The 16,544-nt window shown below is 40.3% G+C and overlaps 1 protein-coding gene across 2 annotated transcripts in view; it reads left to right on the top strand.

The window, feature by feature from the left end:
- The window catches only part of LOC150088123 (uncharacterized), a 146,150-nt gene extending 140,200 nt beyond the window's left edge, over window positions 1–5,950 (top strand). For both annotated transcript variants that reach the window (XM_090369342.1, XM_090369343.1), the window contains one exon: window positions 4,272–5,950. In XM_090369342.1, the coding sequence (XP_090225468.1) occupies window positions 4,272–4,966 (695 nt within the window). In that variant the 3' untranslated portion in view covers window positions 4,967–5,950. The remainder of the gene's footprint in view (window positions 1–4,271) is intronic.
- Window positions 5,951–16,544: the final 10,594 nt, after the last annotated feature.

Here is a 16,544-nt window from a genome sequence, read left to right as displayed (position 1 = left end):
TCGGACCCCATAGGATTACTGCCCTTTGAGAGAGAGTGGTCGGGTATGAGGCCTTTCCCCACCTCACTCTCCAAACCTTAATTCTTGTGAATTCTGGTTATCATCATACCTTAATTAAGAACAGCGTTTATCAAGGCAATATTCAGGCTCTGACTGACCTAAAGGAAAGCATCACGTTTATTCGCGTCCTGTAACTTGACTAAATCCATTGATTTGTGTGTGGTCGCTTGCCACACCAAAGGCAGTTTGGAATTACTCGTATTATTAATTTGCCCCATGCGCTACGGCAGGGCTTTACACAGTGGAAAGTTCTACCCTAGACTATGTGGTGTTGTTTTTGTATTTTCCATTAGCATTGCCAGCGGTTCTTCATTATCAGTCCATCACAAAGAGCTTGTCAAAGGATGTGCTAAAATTGAATAATTGAGAAAAGTAATTAAGCCATCACAGTTTAATTTTTATGATGTAATCAATTCTACATGCAGCGTATTTTGTTTCAGATGGAAATACACTTGTAAAAAAATTATAATGGTCGGTATCGCGACCCTGTGCATTTTTAAAGTGGCTCATATCTGTGCCGAAAGAATTCGCCACCTTCTTCTTTAGACGCATTCAGATTTCATCTCTGGACGATTCGTGGTTTTGACACATATGGACCGAAGTGGTGCAACTCTATATATTGTAGATAACTTGAGATATGCATGAAAAAATGCTGAATTTCTAGAAGTCCACAGCACATCTTTCAAAAAAAAAAAAAATCCACCGGGAGTGTTATTCTTACATGCGGACGGACAAGAAGACACTAGGCGCTTTACTCATTTTGTAACGGATCTAAAAATAATGGAACATAAAAATATTAGAAATTATATATGACAGAATAGGGATTAATAAATAAAAATGAAACATTTATTTAATTAATAAAATAATCATACATTAATATGTATGCAAATTTCTTTTCTTTGTGCCATGACAAAGTATTTATTATTCAGGGATACTGAAGCACCACAGCAGGGAGTGATCTCCCAATTCTAGGTTCGATGAAAAGAGAGAAAGATAGCAGTGGAATGGGTTTTAATTTCAGAAGAGGTCACGTGTGCTCTATCAACTGGAGAGATCACTTGCGAATACATTTAAAGCAATATTCCTCCTAAAGATATTTATTCAGACAATGGGAGAAGAGAGATACGGGCTACTTGGTAATACGTAACAGAAGCTTGTTATACTGTAGTAAAACAAGCTTCTCTTTAAGTGTGGGCACGCGCTATGTTTATATAACATGACCACGCGGTACCATTCTTGATTTCCATATGTAACGTAGTTATTTGAATAAACTAAATGCAACCCGGCGTAATATTTTAAGATTCTATATAATATCGGTGTAAATATGCCATAGATAACTCTTAAAGAAAAACTACGATTGTAGTGGGAAAGGCACACACCGATGAAAAGCCAACTAGCTTTGAAACGGTGCCATCCACCCAGAATAAGTAACAAGTCTTCTCTATTAGTGAGGTAGTGCAACTCATTGTGAAGGATGAGCACAATATGAAATGATGCCTTTCACAGTGCGATTATAGTTTTTCTTTAAGAGTTGTCTATGGTGTATCTACACCGATACAGTATTGTATTTATATATTCATTGCTGACGAAGAGAGAGACACAGAGTCGAAAGCTTCTGTAAGTATTGTATTTTATCAAAAGAAGGCAATCATGTTTCATATTACTATCGTTAAACAAGTGGATTTTTCATCGCATATTTTACTACTCGTGCTCCACAAATGATTTCTGTAGCTATATCCATGTTTGTTTCGTATTAAATACTTCAACTACCCATAGTATTTTTACTTATTAATACTAAGGTCATTGTTTTGCCCACAGATTTAAAACTATTTGTTTATTCTTTTGATTTTCTTCGTTAAGCATCGCAATAGTGTATATAAAAGTAAAGTAGTATTTTATATTTCTGCTCTGATTTTATCAAATGCACACTGAAGCTAAGCTAATACGTAAATAACAAATCCCAGATAGAAGGTGCTGGTAAGACTGACAGCGATCTTGAGCGTAGGCATAGCCCCTTCCATTCTGGTAACTTCAATTTCTCGCTTTAAAAAAATAAATAAATCAAGACTAAATCGACCTTTTAATAACGGACAATACCCCGACGTCTCGTGACCTGAGTTGCCTCGACGCTAATTCAGCCGAAGGTCTTAAGTTAGTAAAATGAATAAATCGTGTGGCCCAAGAACAGAATATACGCGCGCAGTGTAATCCTGGTGAAGAAATATGCCATAACGCAACACATTATTTTCTTTCTTTCTTCCCTTTGTGATTGTACGTAATTCTAGAATTTCCACTTCGTGACACTGCGGTATTAATCACACACCGCAGAGATACACAACGCGCGCTGCCATTTCCAGCCACCGCGCGAGTGACATTATGGCTGAACTGGAACGCGTGACAAACGTGCTTATCAACGTGTCACGCGCACCAGCACACGAGACCCCTTTACTCGAAGCTCGGCTGAGTTAACTCGCAGCTCACGATTCCTGCTCGCTGACCACAGATTGCCAAGTTGTTCTACCACCGACGTCACAATACGCATTTCAGTGGCTTGCATTACTCTTCTAAATTTAAACTGCCACTGTCATCGTATTTAACGATAGGCAGTAATTTGTACTGACAAAGTGATTCGGGCCTTCATTGTCTACCACTCCAGTTACAACAGCGATACGGGAGATGGCGTTTATATTGAAATCACTGCCACGTATTTCGGTGACGAGAATGCAAATTCTGGATTACCCTATTTAATTTCATTATATCTTCTGCGGAGTATAATGATTAAAGGAAATATTCTTGATAAACAGCTTCTTAATGGTATTTGTTTTGGTCAACTGACTATATATTATTTCACGATAACTCACCTATAGTTGAACTATAGGTGAGTTATTGTGATGTTTTGATTTAATTATGGTTTGGAGCTATCAACCGTTTCTGGACCACACAATTGTTCTGTGGGAAAAATCCGCCCAAATAAATTGCCATGTTTGAGTAAAACAAATGGTCTAAATATTAGCCAACCCATGTTTTAATATTTTACGCTTTACAGCTATTATTATAGCAAAGTATGGTTGGCATGACGCGATTACCTCACAACCGCAGTTGTGGATGCGAAAGCCCTTCACTCATCCACCATTTCCCGTGGCTAATCTTAATATGGACTATATATCTTTTGACTGTGCGGATATGTATTCTCAAGACTACTTGCTTGTGGTGAGGGTAGAAAATTCCCTGCTCCTCTCTCCTGATATCAGCTAATAGCCCCCCATTGGAGAAGTCTAAAGATGCAGTGAATCCTTGACGTTTTCAAGGATTCGATATGAGGATGGGGATCAAAAAGTTCGTACCCTTACCTAGAAATAATAGCCCTAGAAAGGTGAAACTTCACAGGAACTTGCCTGAAACCACGATTCCACTTCATTGATGACTTCCTGAGACGAATCAAAGCGGTGTCCACGCAGTGATTTCTTCATTTCTCGAAACAAGGAGCAGTCGAACGGTGCTGGGTGAGGAGAATAGGGTGGGTTTACTCTAAAAAAAAGTTCAACATCCACATTACACAAATCTAACAGTTGACGAGAACATTGCATCTGCAAAGGAGTCAGCACTCTTGGAACCCATCGTGCGGAGATTTTAGACATGTGCAGATGGTCATGTAAAGTGCTGTGAGCAGACCCATAACTAATTCCCACTGCGTTTGCGATGAAATCAATGATCACACATCGCCAGCGTCTCACTGTCTGTAGATGGCCTTCCTTCTCTTGGTTCATCAAAGACACGTGTACGACCGCACTGGAACTCCCGTTTACACTTTTTTACAGTGTCGTAGGATGGACAATTTTGCCCGTACCCAGCTTTCATTTCTTCGTCAATTTCCTGAGCTTTCTTGTCCCCCAAATGCAGGAACTTGATCGCTGCTCGAGACACCACGTTGTCAACTGTAGCTCCCTTCCTCAGATTCCTGGCTCCACCTCTAGTGTACGATCATCTACGGGACTGAAATTTCACGTTAGTTATTGAATATGTAGACAACTAATATTAAAAACGGATTCGTCCTACTGCTGTTTTATCTAGGTCGGGGTACGAACTTTTTGAAACCCCCTGGATGTTCAATAAAAGAATTTCTTCACTTGGCTTTTGAAAATTCTATGAAGCCATTCTTCCATAAACGCTCCCTATTTATGATATTTTAATGTTCCTTTCTTTTGTTTCAGATCTACGGCGATGCCACCATCCCGTCACGTCTCCAGAACGTCTGCTTCTTTTAGACTCCAAAAGTACCACAAGTAGCTCTTCATCTTCCGACATGAGTGATTACATAGAAACCTTATCCCTGTGTTCTCGCAGTAGTAGCAGCAGTGGAAGCAGCTGCGATTGCATCAGGGCGTACGAACTGTGCAGTGGTGTTCCGAAGGGTCCCGTAGCATGCAGCTATGTACTAAGACCGCGTACGGGCAAAGAGTACGAAATCGTCGACCGCATTGCGCTCCAGCAAGGAAATGATCTTAACTTAGATATAGGACGAGATGCTAGTCCTCTTCACCTTAATATCAAACCCATAAACGACGTTGAATCTCCGTGCGGTGTCATGTGCAAAAAGAGCAATTTGACAAAGCACCCCGGATGCGTGCTAGTAAGCACTTCTGCAATCAGGAACAATTTCCCCTCTTCTTCCAGTCACTTTCAGCCTTCGAACACACCTAAGGACCTCAACTACCTCGAAGTGAACACGTACGATCCTGACGCCCAAAGTCCTTCCGTCAGCTCAGGAGCAGTACAGTACGCAGTGATTGACGTGGTTGCTACGGTGGCAGCAAAAAAACTAAGTTCGGATAGAGCCCAGGAAAGAAGGGCCAACATGGAGTTAAGCGACACTTCAAGCTCATCTCCGGACGATAGCGCCAAGTGACCACTGTGTACACGAAGAAATTAATCGATATACCCACTTAAGAAGCTACATGTGCCACAGTACCCTTGATGACATTCACGACAGCAGAGGCGAATTCGTTCCTCCCCCAAGGCAAGGAGCTTATAATCGAGGCACAGACTCCGAGTGATGGTGAAGAGCTTTATTATTTATAGACTAATGGGACCAAGAGAAGTGTAGTCACCTACTTAACTCAAAGATCATCTCTACTGCTCAGTACAACTGTTCAGTCATTGTAACTTTATTTTTTAAGGCAAATGACTTCTTTTTTACCTAGTTAGATAAATAGAGCAAAATTACTTAAGTGGACAATTTTGTGGAAAAAAAACCTTCGATTGTTTTTACGTACCTTTTGAATGCAACGATAGGTATCGTGTTATTTTTGCAGATCTTCTCTAAGCACAGTTTTTAGATTTTTCTAAGTGAGAATGAGTTTCTACAAATTTCAGTAAGAATTCGTGTTACCTTTTGCTGGAAAGAACGATTGATCAAATTTTTTATCGTAGTATAATCCGTTAAATAGTTTTTATACAGACACCTTAATTAATGACAGGAGATACCTTCTCTCAAGTGTATTGACACGTTCATCCTTTTTCCTTTAATACGTAACATCATTAGAGTAAATAAGGCTCATAACATTTTTAATCACGAGTAACATAAAGAGGAAGTGAAGTTTAATCGATGTTGCTATTGCATTGGAGCGTGGGTACCAAGTAGAGGTCATGCTCGTGTGTTGACATACTCCTGTTCAAAAATTCTTTAACGTACATCTCGAATTATGACAAGATTTTGTAATCGATACATATCAATATACGAAGGGATAAAAATGTTATTTGAAATCGCGAGACTAATTTATACCTAATACTACAGTGTATGTACATTATATCAAAATATTAGAAGCAGTTAGAGATGTCCTCTTCAATTTTGGTAATGTGATTGCAAATTTAACAATCATGTACGCTGTTAATCAGGAAACAAAATTTAAATAGTTCCAAATAATGTATTTATTGATGACAGCAAAAGCGCAGTTAAAGCTAATAATTTCATATAAACTGATTGTTATAACCATATAGAGCCAAACTTTGTTATTATAAACTCGTAAATGTGGACTTGTTTTTAACCACTGCCTCATAATAATAAAGTTTGGCTGTATATATGATGCTATAGTTTATATATACTTTTATTTAAGACACTCTTAAGCTTTATTTTATTCTTAAAAACAGGCATCTGCGCTATATATTTACTTCTTCCTTCTCTCAACCGGTGTATAAAACAGAATTTTATACGTCCAGTTGAGAAAAAAAAAAAGTGAGGTTTGTTTGGTAAGGTTTTCGATATGCTGGAACAATCATGGCCATAGATATGGCTTTGTTTCTTACTGTTATATTGTACTTGTTGCTGCATAATTATCAGAAAGGAAACATTATCAACTGTTAGTTGGATGGAAATATCCCATCGTTTAAATCCCGATGGATCTTGCAGGAATTATATCAAAGATTGTCTCTCGATGTGTATATATTAGCACTACTATATATGCCTCTGTAAGTACTCATAGGGTAAATATATGTTTGTTTATAAAAGGTGATATGGAAGAAGAAGAAGGTATTAATGTAGATAGAAAGTTGGACAGTGTAAACAAACTATTTAATATCAACGCTAACTTATTTAATTTTTTTTTTCAACGATATTTGCTGTTTTTTTTCACTTATTTCATATTAGACTATATTATGCTGAGATTCCATAAAGGTGTAAGTGAATTCTGATGTAAAAATTAAATTTTCATTAATTTAAAACATTTTCGCCAAATATAAATTCTGAATGACGATTGGGCAAGTTCATCTCTCAACCGTATTAGTTTAAATACGGGTGTAATGGATGGATGATGGTTCTATATATTATGCATATCTTGAGGATTTCTAGCCAATCAATACAAGGAAAAACATATCAATAAATAAGGTTCATCTGGAATATACTCTGTGCAACATATTTCACAAGTTCCATGATATAAATCATATCTGGGCGATAGTAATGTATCTTTCAACAACTTGCAGAAGATGGTGACACGAAATGGCATCCTGAATCTTTCTCGGGCATTCCACTCGTTGTTGTTGCTACTCAAGAACGTCTTTTGAATACAATGTTAAAATTTTCTGGTAACTTTTTAAAGGTACTATGTAAAACGAAATAAATATTAGGCTATTATAAAATATCATTTTGATAAGTTCCATATCAATCAACTGAATCCTCTTTTTCACATACACATATTTTAAATAATTAAAAAGATGACGCACACAAATATGCTACCATATCAGCATTTTTTGTATTTTCATTCTTCAGTTAGGTTCGGTTCCATTGATGAAATGCCTCAATTTACTAATTAACCCTGTTCAACCTTTAGTACTGAAAGGCGCATCAGGAGTTCAACCATTAGGATTATGCCATGAAGATACGTACTCTAGTTCAAAATTCATTCCACCTTGATGTGTACTGAACCTGGCTTTAAAGAACCTGCACAGCGTTCTCAATTTCTATACTTTGCCTAGACAGTATAAAGTTTTTTTCTTAGACCTTTTATGCAAAACTGAACGGATGGTTTTATATTACCTTTGCCATAAGGTCATAAAATAACTATTTAAAATTCCTAATGAAGAAACTGAATTGTAAGAAGAGAACTTCAAATGTATCTAAGAAGTCTTACCTTTTCTACGATCTAGATAAGAAAGTTAAAAGATTCATACTCAAGAAGGAAGGAAGGAAGGAATCGAGAAAAAGGTTTTGTAATGGTGATTTATAATAACCTAGCATGTCCAATTCTATATTTATTTCATAAATGAAGCACTTATATGTTTAACGATGTAGAAAATTATTCTGGTGTCGCCATCTGGTGAGAAACGCAAGAAATCTAGGGGTTTTTTGTTAAAACAGTAAATTGTTGCGTATATTTCTCAATTTTCATATCACAGTTGTTGAAAGTAAGAAAAGAAAACATTTAACGAAACTTAAGATCTAAAACTTCATGTATTAGATAATAAATTATTATAGACAAAGAATAATAAAATAATATTAAAGCTGTAAACTCAAAATGAAATGGCAGCAGCAGTTCACATCTCTTGTACATACCTGTGTAACATGGAATATCGTATAACCTCTTCTGCTAAATTAAAGTCAAAAGTTCCTAGTTATAAAATAGCCTGTATTTTCATATAACGATGTATTAACGCAAAATCCATTACTGACTAGGAATACTGCCAAAAAAGAATAGTATTAAACATCTTTCAAATTTCTTGTGTCCTAGTTCCATCTCTCTCTTAAAACGACTTAAGCACAACTCATCGTGTAATCGAAATATCAGAAGAGATGCAGTTGTACAAAAAAACCGTTGTAAACGAAGAATGAAGACACGCTACAACCTTACTTGTACAATGTTGTAAAAAGGTTTCTATGTAGAATGTACCATGCTCTGTATTTCGATAGCACCACGGCCTATTGTATGTCTTGCTTGTCCTTTTATGTAACAGTTGTGTAGGCCGATATGTATATAAAATTAATAAATACATGTTCCCGTAGAAATAGTGTTCTTAATGATTTGGCATACGTCAAGTATTTGTTGTTATCAGCGCTAACGGTGCCCTTCTGAAATTTTTAATAACGGTATTGCCACCTTTGAACTACACTGCATTTTTTTGGTATCGGTATTTGGTATAGCTTAAAAGAAAAACCCGTATTGTTTTTTATGCCATCCCACTTCCTGAAAGGAAAAGTAAGATTATATTAAAAAAATCAACTTCAAGACACTTTTTCTTATAGAAAGTGTATTTTCTCGATAAAATCCACTTAATTGATTGAATATGAACCAAAATTCCATAACCATTTCAATTAAGCTGTTTTTGTTATTTTGTTTCACCACCATTTTTAATTTTCGGTAAAAAAAGTTTCCGTCTTCTTGATCAGAATAAATTCTTTACTTGATTGAAACTTCGTAGGAACACTCACGTTTGTTTTCCTTGTGAATTTGTAACCTTAGTTGTTCATCTGAATGACCCAGTCTCACTATTGGAACACTTTCAGCAGGCTTGAGTTGTTGAACGGCTACATCGCAGATGATTTTTACATTCTCTGCCTTCTTCGAGTAATTTGAGAATGGCTACCAATAACTGTCTTGACAGGCAGGTCACTAACAGAGAGTATCTTGAAGTGAGAAGAGAGCTGAGCCGGACTCTATACTCACCTGAAGGAAACAGAAGAACCGAACTGACTTTAATTCAAAGTTTTAACATTTCTATTGCAGTCGTAGTATCGAACATTAGCACTGGGCAACGAAGGCCTTCATACGTGTTTGAGTGCGGTTTCTTGAGACCAGTCCACTCATGTTTCATAGCGTGGTTTGCACTTGTCAACAGGAATGGAATAAGAATATTTGCTGGTGCTGTTGAGACAGTGTTAGGTGGCACTTTCACTTCTGCCTGCAGCTGTGAAAGTGATTATTGTACTGCTTCTGTTAGAATGAGCAACAACCTGAAAAGCAAGGTGCTGGGGGTCAATCATGTAACAAGTAAATACATGGGCGGTGTTAGAGTAACTAAGGATAAGAACAGGTGCATGTACACCAATGCTAGGAGTGTACTAAATAAATTTGAAGTGCTTATCAAGGCATCGAAGGCGAATATTCTTGGAATATCAGAGACGCGGTGTCACATAGATATAAGAAATACAGAACTGGAATTTGGGGAGTACAATGTGTATAGAAAGGAAGGATGGGATTATACTGTTAGTTGGGAAACAAACCAAGGCAGAGATCTAGTTGCAATGGGTGGTCAGTTTCGTGTTATACAAAATTTGTAAAAGCACTGGGAAAGCAAAAATGAGAGTAGGAGTGTGTTATGGGTCTGATGAGTACAGAGAAATAGAGTAAATCAGAATTAATAGGTAGTTCAACTTCTTGTGTGTTAGTCACTCGCACCCTAGCAGGACTTTTGTGGATAACTGTTTTCTATAACAGCATATAGATATCCTTGATCTGATTATTAAAAGTAACTATTCATGCAGTAAGAATATGCAAATAAAGGAACCACCAAGTGACAGTGTACTGATGTGGAATTTACTCAAAGATAACTACCAATCAGGGGTAAAGGAAAGAGTATTTTCGTAAAGGTGACTTTGGTGGTATCAGACAGTTCTTAAACGCTGTTATACAGTGGGACCAAGAGGAAACATTCAAGGAATTAATCTTGGAAGCAACTAGGCGTTTCATACCAACTAAGAAATACTGTTCAAGGTTTAGGTCTAAATACATGTCAGATGAACTAATCAAGACTCTGAGATTACGAAATCAAATAACGATAAATATTTGGAAAATGACGTCTTTACTTATGTAAACTCTAGAAGGAAAGGATGAATCAGATCGGTTCGACTGTTGATGATCCTGCTCAGGTAGCTGACAAACTGAATGAGTATTTTGCATATATATTCACACTTGGAGAAGTGGAGACCAGAAGGTTATCAAACTCTAACAGGGAGCTAAATGATGTAATAACAGAGAGGAAAGTGCAGAAGAAATTGTTGAAGTTAAACAGAAAGGCACCTGAGATGAATGGGAGCTACCCATTTCACCAAGGGGGATCAAAGGGTACCATGAGTAATTACAGACCTCTTCTTAGTTTAACTTCTGTTGATGGGGGGGGGGGGAAAGAGAATGGAGTCGCTGGTTAAAAAAAAACCACTGCAGTTATAGTTCAGACACAGCATGGGTGTGTTAAGGGGAAATCTTGCCTGACCAATTTGATTGGATAGTACGATGTGGTCACAAAGGAATTGGATGCAAAAATATATTTTATATCATATACTTGCGCTTAAAAGACTGTTGCACGGCATTAAGGGATGGTTGAGTGGGAGAAGACAGAGTGGTAATCAATGGACAGTGCTCTTCGTGGAGTTCCCCCCCCCTCCGGTCGGTGTTGGCGCCATTGTTGAAGGTATATCAGGCTTGATGTCCACGTTGCAGGATTGTTAATGACAGTAGGCTGTTGCAAAAGGAGCTAGAAAAGTTGGGCTGAGAGGTGATGTGACAGGTGAAGTTTAACATTAACAAATGCAAGGTACTGCCTACGGGTAGCGGTAATCCCAGAGTAACGTACCAACTGTGCGGTACTACGAGAATGAATAAGAAAAGACCGTGGGAAGGGGAGAGGAGTAATTGTGCAGTGAGATATGAAGTTTTCAGCGTAGTGCAGATAGGCTGCCAGGCAGGTCATGGGATCTTGACAATGGTATTCAGGAACTTTGCTAGCAGGGCTAAGGAAGTGATTATCCTTTTGTATAAGGCAATGGTCAAGCCACACCTTGAGTACTTCATACAGATCTGGAGGCCTCATTTTAGGAAGTATGTAGAGCTGCTGGAACGAGTACAGGGAAGGGCAACGAGATTAGTGAGGGGAACAAAGCGCTTTCCTTATCAAGAAGGGCTTAAGTTCTTCAAATTACAACGTCTGGAGACCAGCTACCTGATATAAAATTGAGGTGTATAAAGTTTTGAATGGTTTGAGCATGCTCAATGGTGATGGGCTTCTTCCTCTTGCTCAGATTACACATTTAAGGGGCATAAAAATTCAAAATGAAGAAAAAGTTCCCTTTAGCCTGCGAGTGTTTGATTGCTGGAATAAACTTCTATCTGACGTTGATATCTTAAATGGATTCAAGGAAGAGTTCGGTGAATGAATAGATGAAATTGGATTTTTTTTTTTTTTTTTTTTTTTGGCTGATGCTGTTTAAGCTTGCTTTCTTGCGTCATACTAATGGTTCTATCTCCACGGTGACAAACGAGGTACGATTATGTTTAAGTGCGGTTCCTTGAGAACAGTCCACCTACGTTGATGCAACGGGTTGGCGAATGTTAACAATGACGTCGTGACGCCGTCAGTGCTGGGAAACATGAGCCAGAGAATCAACTCACTGGAAAAGGACACGCTTCAAGTCGTCACAAGACCAAGAACTATCTCAAAACGATCACACGGCAGAGAAACAACAGGAACTGCTGTACGCCACGCTCCCTGAGGGTGCGATCATCCAGCAATATTTGATCCTAAAAACAGCGCTCGAGAAGCTACTTAAAGATCAAATAAACACGGTAACTACTGTCCTAGTGGACAAAACTAGAGACAATACTAATTGAAACAAACACGGAGAAATAAAGGGCTCTGGCAAAACTGGAAGCCTACCTAGTGAGTGGGGCAAATCAAATGCAACACCATGCCCCCACTTACGCCCAAACGCTGAGGCACCACAAGCGACTGCCGACAGCAACAAGACCAGATCGCTCCCGAGGAGAACATTCTTGCAAAAGCCACACCTAGTGGTACTCAAGCCTTCTACATCAGATGGTCACAAGCGTATTGAAGACGTTAAAAAGACAGTAATCGACTTACTAGCGGAAGACTTCAGACATACCAAAATTAAGTCCATCAGGAAAAACACATAATATCGGAGTTATCATTGAAACCGAAACAAAGGAGGAGATTGACAAAATAATCCGAAAATCCCGACTCTGGGAATCCTAGCTGAACCCCCCCCCCCAAGAGAAAAAAAAAAAAAGGTGTATCCTGGTATATGACACCTTCGGGATGAGATATACCGTAAAAATCTCCAGCGTGACGATGAACCAGACAGACACATTACTCCGAAGTACAAAACCAGAGCCGGTAGGGTCTTTGAGCTGTCTACGACCGCATGGAAAATAATAAGTCAACAATCCAGAATCTACATAAACTGGGACAGCCACCGTTATAAAGCATATGTGATCATAATCAAATGCTGCAGGTGTTGTCGCTTTGACCATACAACACACACACCTGTAAACAAACCCAACGAACTTGTGGCCATTGTGCCAATACAGGGCACGATTTTAATTCCCACCCAACTGAAGCTGAGCCTCCAAAATGTGCAAAGTTCTGAAGCTGCCCTCAGATCACTCCATCCGGGACAACAAATGCCCGGTCTACCTCAAAGCCAAAAGCGCCTAACAACAAAAAACCGACTATGGGGAGTAACCGGAAACAATTCAGAGCAACGTAATGCGCCAAAGCTGTTGCAGCACAACTAGTCATGAAGAGAATCTTTATCTACTCCTTTTACAAGAACCATACACCCACAACAAAGAAGTCAGGGGATACCCCCCCCCTACAGTATAAGATTGTCCAAGTGAATGGAGACGCTCCATAGACCGCCATCGTTGTCCGAACCCTAGACCAATGCATTAGCAAATTAGCAACTGGGCTATGTATGCACACAATCTCAAATTGGGGGATTCTACACACTCTCTCTGTACTGCAGGCCGGGCGAGGACATCCTCCCAGCCATCAGGTACCTGCAGGACATCTGGCTTCATCTCCCCAATGCGAACTGCAGGTCCCCAGCCTGGCACAGCGGTGCACCAGATCGCGAAGGAACCGCAAACAGCCAGCGACTTGCGGACTACATCTCCACCAGCAACCTTGTGATTTTAATTAGACCTTACCTTCTCCAGCACCACTGGGAATCAACCATTGATGTCAGCCACTCCATCGCTGGGCAATTCAAGACCAGTGCTGACCTTCCGGCTTCACCGCTACCTAGTCACTCAGCCAATCTCAAGGCACATGCCCCATAGATATGCCATCCGAAAGGCTGACTGGAATCTCTTCAAAGAGGTACTGACCAGATCAGCTGACATCTTGAACTCCAACGGCCTTAGCTCAGATCAACACTAGCAACAGATAGTGAAAATTATAACAGAAGCTGCAAATGCAGCCATTGAAAAGAAAAAGCCTGCTTATAAAGCTGTTCCCTGGTGGTCATCTGAACTACAAGCACCAAGTTAATACCAGCCGAAAACGTTTTCAGCGTGCTAGAAGATCCTGGCCTCACGCTGAAGTTGATTCCTGAGACAGCGCTACCGTGAGATCAGGAATGAGTACACATCAAGCTCCGCAAAAGGAGCTCCTGGGAGACTCTCGTCTCCACAGAAGGAAACACTGTCCCTTGGGGAGTGGTGTACAAAGTCACAACCAACAAACTCCCCAGAGGAGAAGTGGTCTCGGCCATTAAACTGCCACAAGGATCGTATAAAAGAACATGGAAAGAGTCGATCAATAATATCCTGGACACTCTTTCTTCCACCGGTTGACCCCCACACTCTGGAACAGCTAAAACTCTGTGAAGAGAATGAAACTTACCAAACGTCAACCATAGAAGATCCATTTACCCTGGAGGACCTCAACACAGCAGTATCCAAAATGCGAAAAAGGAAAAACACCGGGTGAAGATAAAATCGAACCCGAATTAGTCAAAAAAAAATCTGTTGAAATCATACCACATAAAATCCTTGATCTCTTCACTCACTGCCTCGCAGAGGGCAACTTCCCCTCTGATTGGAAACTGCCAATATCCAACTCATGCCAAAAAAATTCGACCAAATCTCAAGCCCTCCCAGGGTGCTTCTGGCCCATTGCCCTGCTGTCAATGGTCAGTAAACTACTCGAGCGAATTCTTCGCCACAAAATAGAAACACACTATCAGGAACCTGCACTCCCATCACCGAACCAATATGGATTCCGGAAAGGGCGCTCCACTGCGGATGCACTCGAAGAAATCATCAAAGCGGCCAAAAACATTTCCTAGTTATATCCATCGACTCCCTATTGTGGCCCAGCTTCCTAGGAAGGCTCCTGAGAGCTCATACCTGGTAACTCTATCGATGCGTCAAATCCTATCTTAAGGACAGAGAAATCACTGTTAGTGCCCCATACTGCCGTCTTTCCAAGCCGTTCTACAGGGGTTGCCCTCCCCCAGGGACCTCTCTTCTGGAACCTGGTCCTGATGCTTGCATCTGACAGCAGGACCCAAATGGAAACCACAGCAAACCAAACTACTTTCACCATACAAGAATGGGCCAGCCAAAATTTCCTCAACATCTCGCCAGAGAAAACAAGCTCAATTCTCCTAAAAGACTCTCTAGACCTAAGAAGGCCCCCACAAATCAAGGTCGGAGAGACAACCATAAAGCTCAAAATTGAACTCAAATATCTTGGTTTGGTTCTGGACAAGAATCTCTCCTACACAGCGCACCTCTGTTATCTATGAACCAAGATAAGAAATTTTTTTGCACTCATTGCTAGGGTTACCCAGAGGGACTGGGGCCTGAAAAGGAAAACGCTCTCCCTTTTAAAAGGCCGTCTTTGTCCCATGCAGCTGGCGTATGGTATAAAAAGGCAACTACAGTATTGAATAGACCCAAGCTGGAAAAAATTCACCGCTCAATTCTGTTAACTATCACTAGAGAATGTTGTATAGTCAGCACCCACGCGCTCCAGGTACTCTTCCCCTGGACCTGGAAAGTATCCGCTGTGGGCTGCTTTTTCACCTGTCAAAAGGGAGAACAACCACTTGCATTGGCTTCACTACAGACCCTACAAGCAAAAAGAACCTGGAAAAGGCACGACTCATGACATTCCTGAAACAGTCCCGGCATGACAGATGGTCAGCCTTAACAAAAGGCACAGTTACCAAAAAATTCATCCCTGAGATTAATCTGGTACATCCGCATCCTCCGGCCTGGTTTTCACGTGGACTACACACTACGTATCTCCTGACTTTCAAGAAAAACTCTTTTTGACTTTGGAATCTCGGAAACACCGTAATGCTCCTGCGGGAAAGAGGAATCGTGACAGCACCTCATACACAACTGTCAAATCTATGAAGACCTGCGATGCCAGCTGGTCGAAAGGATCCACTCTCTACTCCGAAAACAGGAACACCTAATACTACAGGGTATTCACCCAATTTGCTCAGGATCTCTTTTCATGACAAAGATCCCTACCACCTCAATAACAACTAGTGATCTCCCAACTCTCCAATACGACAGAATTGCACAGCCGTGTGACAACAGTAGCCTACAAAGCCACTATCAGGAACAGATAACCATGGCGTAGCAAGCCTAAGGGTTCCAAACTCAAAACTCCTGGAAGACTCTGTCCCATGACTCACGAACAGAACTGGACACGACAACTGCAGCATTCCACTTGATTGCCAGTCCCTGGACCCCCGTACCAGACACTCACTAACTGCAAATTCAACCACTGAACATCGACATGCAAACTGGAACTGCCAATGAACTCCAACAAACTTAAGTGAACAAGGACTCTCAAAGGAGTGGGCCCTCAACACGACACTGAACTGAAACCACGAAACGTGACCAATAAACAGAGACACGCCCGTACACTGACTGGACCTGGGTGCCACAAATTTGACACCAGAACAGTACAGTTAAGCGAAACACTGGACTAGACTCATTAAACTCAACTCACCAGATCGGAGTGACACTGGATTGGACTGCCTGATATGACCCACTGGATTGGATTACCTTCCAACCCACCATATTGGACTAGAAGAATCTGGACTACCTGGTATGACTTCCTCTTGCAGCTATGCTGCCAAGGCGCCCACCGACGATCCAATACCAATGCTTCCTTACATGGTACTTTCTTTCCACCACCTGGGGGGAGGGACAATTCTGTCTTCTTTAGTCGGT

The sequence above is a fragment of the Mastigoproctus giganteus genome, chromosome 3, assembly GCF_048544385.1.
Source record: "Mastigoproctus giganteus isolate SK-2022 chromosome 3, ASM4854438v1, whole genome shotgun sequence".
Lineage (NCBI taxonomy): Eukaryota > Metazoa > Arthropoda > Arachnida > Uropygi > Thelyphonidae > Mastigoproctus > Mastigoproctus giganteus.
This window is presented reverse-complemented; position numbering and strand designations above follow the sequence as displayed.